At 32.0% G+C, this 8,356-nt stretch overlaps 2 protein-coding genes across 2 annotated transcripts in view; both read left to right on the top strand.

Annotated features, from left to right (window-relative positions):
* The first annotated feature begins 373 nt into the window (after window positions 1-373).
* On the top strand, window positions 374-6,568 carry LOC111702821 (zinc finger protein 62 homolog). Its single transcript, XM_023474599.1, has 6 exons — window positions 374-446; window positions 1,029-1,158; window positions 1,464-1,739; window positions 1,898-2,340; window positions 2,845-2,955; window positions 5,656-6,568. Exons 2-6 carry the CDS (start codon window positions 1,108-1,110, stop codon window positions 5,876-5,878), a joined length of 1,104 nt encoding a protein of 367 aa, XP_023330367.1. The 5' UTR covers window positions 374-446; window positions 1,029-1,107; the 3' UTR covers window positions 5,879-6,568.
* A 26-nt stretch (window positions 6,569-6,594) lies between these two features.
* LOC111702836 (type II inositol 3,4-bisphosphate 4-phosphatase) overlaps window positions 6,595-8,356 on the top strand; it is a 60,394-nt gene continuing 58,632 nt past the window's right edge. The window contains exon 1 of the mRNA XM_023474617.1: window positions 6,595-6,663. Coding sequence (XP_023330385.1) covers window positions 6,661-6,663 — 3 coding nt within the window. The 5' untranslated portion in view covers window positions 6,595-6,660. The remainder of the gene's footprint in view (window positions 6,664-8,356) is intronic.

Here is an 8,356-nt window from a genome sequence, read left to right as displayed (position 1 = left end):
ATAAGCATATAAAAACATAAAAAAAACGTTTAAAGACCAAATACATATAACAGATAAAAACATATGAAAACAGATTAAAACAAATAAAATTAGATAAAAACAGATAAAAACAGATAAAAACAGATAAAATCCGATAAAAACAGATAAAAACAGATAAAAACAAATAAAATCCGATAAAAACAGATAAAAACAGATAAAAAAGATAAAAACGGATAAAAACGGATAAAAACACATTAAAACATAGAAAAAAATATAAAAACACACACAAACGCATATAAACAAATAAAGACACATTGAAGCATGTCAAAACATTTACAATTAATTAAAAGAAATAATTATAATTTTTGAGAAATAATTTTTTTCTATAAAATTAGATTCTGCCGGTACCTGACAGATGCAGGAAGGTTTCAGTGTGACAAGTGTGACAAATCTTTTAATGCTTTCAGGTAGATATTCAATAATTTCATGTAGAAATTTAATAAGTTCAGGTAGATATTCAATAATTTAAGGTAGATATTTAATAATTTCAGGTAGATATTTAATAATTTCAGGTAGATATTCAAAAATTTCAGTTAGATATTCAATAATTTTAGGTAGAAATTCAAAAGTTTTTGGTAGATATTCAATAATTTCAGGTAGAAATTCAATAGTTTCTGGTTGATATTCAATGCTTTTATGTATATATTCAATAATTTTAGGTAGATATTAAAAAAATTTAGGTAGATATTCAATAGTCATAGGTGGATATTCAATAATTTCAGGTAGATATTCAATAATTTCAGGTATATATTAAATAGTTTCAGGTAGGTTTTTCAATAGTTTCGTAGATATTCAATGCTTTTATGCAGATATTCCATATTTATTTAGATATTTAATAATTGGGTAGATTAAGGTACATATCCCTAAATTAATAATATACAGATATTATTATTATTATTTAACAAAACTTCTGGGGGGGATTTTTAATCCCCGTATGAAGCCACACCCATCAGTACTTCCCCTTACACCCCTGAACTCTATATTCCTAGATCCCTGGGTAAGCACCTCCAGCAGGTTCACGAGAATGAAGGATTGGTCGAGGAGAATGGGTTAGAGGATACCAATATAATGATATCAAATATACAATCACTGGAGAACACAGAACATGAAAACAAGAAGGTATTTTAAGAGTTGTTTTTTTATATTCGTGGATTTACATAACTTGAAAAGATTCAATCAAGACCGAAATATATTTCTAAATATTGTGTCCAGAGTTTTTGTATTTCAGGATCTTAAAGAATTTTAAAATAAGAATTTTTCATCATTGTAGTTGTCATTTGATTTTTCCATTTTGCACCAAGATTTTGCCATACTTTCTCAGTTGGGATGATGATAATAATGATAATATTTCTATATATAATTCCTATATTTTCCTTTGATTTGTGAATCTGATCCTAAGAATTAAAAAATAATTATTTTTGTAGAAAAGGAAAAGAAAAGAAAAGAAACCAGATTCTGAGATGGAAGATTTTATAGTGGACGAAAGTGATGAAGATGAGGAAGAAGCATTTATACGAAACCTGAAGTTGAAGAAGAAGAAGGAGGAGAAGAAGAAGGATGGCGGAGGAAAGAAAAGGACGAGTGGCAACTGTGTTTGTGATTATTGTGGGAAAGGGTTTTCAATCCAGAAGTATTTAGACTCCCACATGACAAACAAGCATCCAGAGAAAAGTGAGATAAACCAACATATTGAGGAACAGGTCAGATACCCCCCCCCCTTCTGACTCATCTTCATTTGTGTTTGTTTGTTCTTAGGTTTTTTTTTTTATCGATGAACAGGGAAAATTTTTGAATTTTTTAAAAGTATGGGGGGGGGGTGAAGTCCCATTTTTATTTATTCTCTATTTTATTTTTTCAGAACGGGACCTACAAGTGTATGTTATGCCAAAAAAGTTTCAGTATTGCTCGTCGCTGCAGATATCACTTAAAATTCAAGCATAAAATCGGCGCCAAATTCTCGTGTGACCAATGCACTAAAAAGTTCTACTACGAATATGATCTTGAACTCCATAAACGTTTCCATAGCGCTGCTCGGAACTATGTCTGTGATCTCTGTGGTAAGGGATTCCTTCTCCAGACCGTATTACAGAACCACAAGCACAACATGCACTCCACCAGGGAGGAGAAGGAGAAGAACAGGAAGTTTGTCTGTTCCTTCTGCGCTAAGGGGTTCTTCAGCAAGTCCGCGCTCCAGGAGCACGAGTTCCTGCACAGTGATAAAAAGAACTTTCACTGTGATATGTGCGGATTGAGTTTTAAACAATCAAGTGGACTAAGGGCGCATAATAATAGGCATCATAGGTAGGAATTATAATAATAGGCATCATAGGTAGGAATTATAATAATAGGCATCATAGGTAGGAATTATAATAATAGGCATCATAGGTAGGAATTTTTATTTCATTTTACACTCTTTTTACAAAAATGACAAAGTTTTTTTTCTTCTACCTTGTCCAATAAAATCCCATTTTTAAAAGTTGTTTTTTGAGAAAAATATTAAAAATCACCATTTTGTGTGAATATTTTTTATTTTATATTTTTATAAAACATTCTTTCCTCTGATAATTTCTTTTCCCGCATATAATAGGCACAGCGAAATATGATTCCTTATGATCAATTGAATTGATTGAGATTGAGAAAAATATTTATTGTAACCTGTAAAAAATATTTCTTAATATCTTTAGCACATTTTAAACATTGAAAGAAATTACATTGACAATTGTGCTAAGAGTACCACACCCTAATGCACAGTACATTTAATAGAAACTTAGCGTTAAACTAATGTTTAAATTATATTCTGTTTAGTGAGGTAGGTCCTAAACCTGTTACAGAGGAGCATAAGGAGAAGATGAGAGCATATATGAAGAAGTACAGAGCTATTAAAGCAGGAAAATTGCCCGATATAATTAACCACAGGTAATAACATGAGGTATAGAGCTATTAAAGCAGACAAACTACCCGATATAATATACACAGGTAATAACATGAAGTATAGAGCTATTAAAGCAGGCAAACTATCCGATATAATATACACAGGCAATAACATGAAGTATAAAACTATTAAAGCAGGCAAACTACCTGATATAATTAACCACAGGTAATAACATGAAGTACAGAGCTATTAAAGCAGGCAAACTACCCGATATAATATACACAGGTAATATGGGAGGTGAGGGGGGGATGTAGATCTGGATAAAGAAAAGCATTAGTTCTCTTTTAGTTTAAAATCAGTATGTCACAATACACACCAGTTTTTCAGCACTCAATTCAGCTGGTCAAATAAATATACCTGTCATCCTTGATCAGACAATATTTAAAGGTGTGTCGTGAATCGGACATGCCACTCTAAAAACTGAGGGTCACTTGAAAGTACTTCTTCATGGAAATTATTTTTATAATATGCAGAGTAAATTCCAAACAAAGAGCCGCGAAGTGCCAAGAATTGTTTTTATTTGTAATCCCTGTCCCAAGTTTATCTAAAGAAACAAGTTGATTTGTTTCTTCTGTTCTATAATCCTGACACTAATCTGTCATCTTGTCTGTACAAGAACAGACAACATGGCGGTCTGTACAATACAACTAGAACAGACAACATGGTGGTCTTTTCACTACAACAAGAACAGACAACATGACGGTCTGTACACTACAACAAGAACAGACAACAAGGCGGTCAGTACACTTCAACAAGAACAGACAACATAGTGGTTTGTACTCTACAACAAGGACAGACAATATGGCGGTCTCTACTCTACAACCAAAACAGACAACTTGGCGGTCTGTACACTACAACTAGAACAGACAACACGGTCTGTACTCTACAACAAGAACATACAAAATGGTGGTCTGTTTACTACAACAAGAACAGACAGCATGGTGTTTTGTACTATACAACAAGGACAGACAACATGGCGGTCTGTACAATACAACCAGAACCGACAACATGGCGGTCTGTACACTACGACTAGAACAGACAACATGATCTGTACTCTACAACAAGAACATACAAAATGGCGGTCCGTACTTTACAACAAGGACAGACAACATGGCGGTCTGTACTCGACAACAAGAACAGACAACATAAGGGTCCGTATTCTACAACAAGAACAGACAGCTTAGGGGTCTGTACTCTACAACAAGAACAGACAACATAGCGGTCTGTACTATATAACAAGAACAGACAACATAGGGGTCATGTACACTACAACAGGAACTGACAACATAGGGGTCTGTACTCTTTAACAAGAACAGACAAGATAGTGGTCTGAACTATACAACAAGAACAGGCAACATAGGGGTCTGTACACTACAAAAAGAACAGACAAGATAGTGGTCTGTATACTACAAGAACTGACAACATAGCGGCCTGTTTCTTTCTAACTTTTAATAGTCAGAAGACTTTTGATCGACCTAGTTCGATAATTTGAGATTTGGGTTTTGCACAAGAATTTGATGTTTACATAGTCCTCCTATTGGCGGGTATCCCAACCAGTCTGTCCGTCATATTGATCGGCAGCCGCAATCAAACTAACAAGGAGATAATGGCCTAAGTGGGTCAAACGATACTTTCTAAAATAGTTAAAAAGGGGTTTCTTAGGACATAATTTTTCGACATAGTTGCATGAGAGGTTTCTCAACGTTTTTATAATTTTTTTTTATAATATTCATAAAATCAAATGGTACTAGGCATAGTTGATACTTTTAATTTTTCATATTTTTTCTCCGTCTGCATGGCTGCAGGTTCTCTTTTTTAGTCTTCCCTTTTACCTTTATAATCGATTTTAGAATTATGAAGTCAAGCGCCTTTTTCAGGTCTAAAAGACATGACAAAGTTTAATTGCCAATTTTTCAGAAGGACTTTCTAAAATTTTGCATGCATAATCTTCTTTTAAACTATGAAAGTCTCAGGTGGCTTGTTTTGCCTCAAACTCTAATTCCTATATCTTTGCAACCTAATATTTCAAACTTTGACTCCTAAATCTAGTATAATTTGAAAGTTTGAAATATTAAAGGCCTACAACTTGGGTAAGGGAGTAGTATATGTATTTAATGGATCTGGATCAGGTTTTTTTTCCCGGACCTAAATATTAGTCCTGGAAGATTTCAAATCTGGAGTCTTAAAGCATTGTTTTTTTTATTTAGTCTGGTCTCTTATACATCTCAGGGTTTATTTTATTTTCTCTATAAATACCTCGGATTCTTTCCTAGATTAATATCAGGATTGACGAATGAGAAACCGAGAGGAAATAAGAAAATTGTTTTCATCATTGTTTGTTCAAGACTTTTACACAATCATGAAGCAAACAATTTATACTATTCTTATTTAAAAAATTTATTTTATAAATTTAAGTTTAGATAAAATAAATGTTTAGGATAAAATATAATATGTATACATGTACTTATACATATAGACACTTTACTTTATCAGGGAATAAGAGGGGAGGTGAGGGGGGGATGTAGATCTGGATAAAGAAAAGCATTAGTGTATTTTTTAGATAAGCAAAACAAATTTTTTGGGGAAAAAATGAAATGAAATAAATATGTTTTTGCCACAACAAAACAAATGTTAGAAATTCCATACTAAAAATGACAGAGGAAATAAAACTTTAATAATTTCAGTTTCCGCAGCAAGAGCAAAAATCCGCCAAAAACCGAGGAACTGGTTTTACATACTCTTGAGCATGACGTCATAGCGGTCCAGGCGCCGTTCAAGGGTGAGCATAACGTCATAACGGTCCAAGCTCCGTTCAAAAGTGAACAGATCCTACATCGGGAATATCAGGGAAGAAATCTTGGTGGAGATAAAATAACCGTCAATCGTTACTACTTACAAAATATCTAAATTAATCTTTAATAATTCGTAAACATTTTCATAATGTAACAAACATATCTTAATGTTAAAATTAGTAAAAAAATTCTTCTTCTTTTTACAAAAGTTTGACTCGATAAATGAAATGAATACGGGTGAAAGAAAGTATACAATAAATGATGCCCGTCCAATTTGTGTGTAATATTAATATTTTATATGTTTTAGTTGATGATTTATATACAATATTATAAAACAATGGCAATAATCAAATCATATGTTACCAAGTAACGTTTTACTATAGTGTAACAAAGTACAAAATTTCCTTTATTTCAATATTTCATTTTATCATAAGTAAGATCATTAGATCCCTCTTTACAGATTTGTATATGTAACGACTAATTTTAACCTTTTTAATTTTTATGATTTAGATGAATAAAGACGATTATAGACAAAATGCACAAGGTTAAGATTGAAAACTTTTTAAAATCTTTTTTCTATATTTCCTTTTTTTAGGAATGGAAAATAAAAACAAGAAAAACCCTTATCTGCTATTCATTTTTTTGTTAATTTTTACTAAAAAGTTTCTTTTCTCAATCTTACATTTTCGCGAACGAATGGTAAATTAAAAATATCGCCTCTCAATTTATTTATTTGTTAATTAATTAATTTGATGAAGAAATTCTTTAAAACTGCAAAAGTTTCAATAAACAAGTATCTATGAAATAGTGTATTTTGATATTAATATTATTTGTGAATTTTAGAAGAATGTAAAAATGTTAGTGAGAAAATGAACATAATGTGGAAATGTTTCTGAAATGGTGAGTGTTCAATATTATTTCAATGTTTTCTTGATTCAAAATTAAAAAAAGAACCCAGAACAATCTCTAGTTGATATACGTTGTCGGTTGTAACTTGTATTAATGACAGTATTAGCGAAATCTGGATTTAATGATGATTACAAGATGATTAAATCTAAGTTTGAAAATGGTAGATTGAATTTAAATCTAGTTTTAACGAGTTCTCTCAGTATTTTGCCTAACGAGCTGTCAATTTTTTTATCTCAGCCATTCCTTCAGCATTTCAATAATATAAGAGTTTTTGGGATACAGGAAGTAGTTAATATTTAAAAAAGGTCCATTTAAAAAAAAAAAACTAATTTTTGTAATATTTTGATAATTCAATAATGTCATTAAGCTTCAAAAGAAGGCCCAGATAACCAAAACGTGCACGCTCTAATGCAAAATTCAATCAGTAATTTGCCAATTACGCCTTTTAAACTTAAGCTAGAAACAAGCGCGTTATATTTTTTAAATGTATGTGTGCTAGGGCTGCATAAAAGTAAAATTGAGTTTGTGAGGTAAAACCAAAGACGAAGGTGTTGGAGTCGAGGCTGTTTTCTATATTTCAGCCAAGGGGNCGAACTTACGGCGAAAAATACGCGCTTTTGATCGCTTCTAATCTTACTTCTATCTGTTGCGTCTATAGGAGAAAATTGTTAAAACGACTCACACCGGAGAACGTAGATTCCATACAAATTCAGAAAGTTGCAACTTTCAACTCGGATCGTAAAAAAATCAATTAAATTTCAAAAAAATCATTCAGACACTCTCTTTAACAACCCATTAGTTGCATTTAATTGGTCGTACTGATAAACAAATGTAAAATGGATATATAGATAGATTCACGAACTTTACAAATGTTTTCTAGGGGCTGGCATTCCTAATATTTGAACCCAAGTTACAGATGGACATGATTTTTTTTTATCACTTTTACAATACTATGGGCTTTTCGGCTTCTGCACAATTTCATGAAAGCAAACTATCAGAGAACAACATTTTGAATAGTGATAGTTTTTGCAGGGGGGTCAGGTTCCAACGGGTGCCCCCCTCCCTTTCCTTGAAGAGTAAAACAAATTTAAACCCCCCTGGACACATTTCTGTATTATTTAAATACTTGTATTGTAAAAAGTTAAATAATGTGCAGAATGAAAAGATAATTATGTTTATGTTTGATATAAATTCTCTCTAGGGCATTTTGCCCTATGTGGTATGGATCACAGTTTTGTCTGCACTACGCTTAGCATTTCCTTTTCTAGTTAGTATTGTGCAGAAAGTTTAAAAATATCAATTGACAAATTGTGAGAAATTTTAAATAAGAAATATAGTTTACTTTTTATATCGAAATATTAGAATATGTATTTAGATAATTTACTTAATTTGATTCTTTTAAAAATTTGGACTAATTTTCTCTACATAATTTCCCTACTTCTTAATATCTTTTTTCATTCATTCCATTAAATCGTCAGCCTCCTCCCCCTTTCAACCACTTGGTTACCACCTAACTTCATATCTATCCACACCCCTCCTTCCACACCTGCCCCCGCTTCCCACCACCTTTATGCATTTTATCTCGAAATTAATTCTACAAAATTTATGAATATAAAGGATTAATTTCCTCTTTGGTTTCAAACTAAAATGTTGGCGCAGATCAGGGAATATGGAGAGGGAGGAT

Source organism: Eurytemora carolleeae, unplaced genomic scaffold, assembly GCF_000591075.1.
Source record: "Eurytemora carolleeae unplaced genomic scaffold, Eaff_2.0 scaffold107, whole genome shotgun sequence".
In the NCBI taxonomy this organism is placed as follows: domain Eukaryota; kingdom Metazoa; phylum Arthropoda; class Copepoda; order Calanoida; family Temoridae; genus Eurytemora; species Eurytemora carolleeae.
Note: the sequence above shows the minus strand (reverse complement) of the source record. Positions and strands in the feature narration are given on the sequence as shown.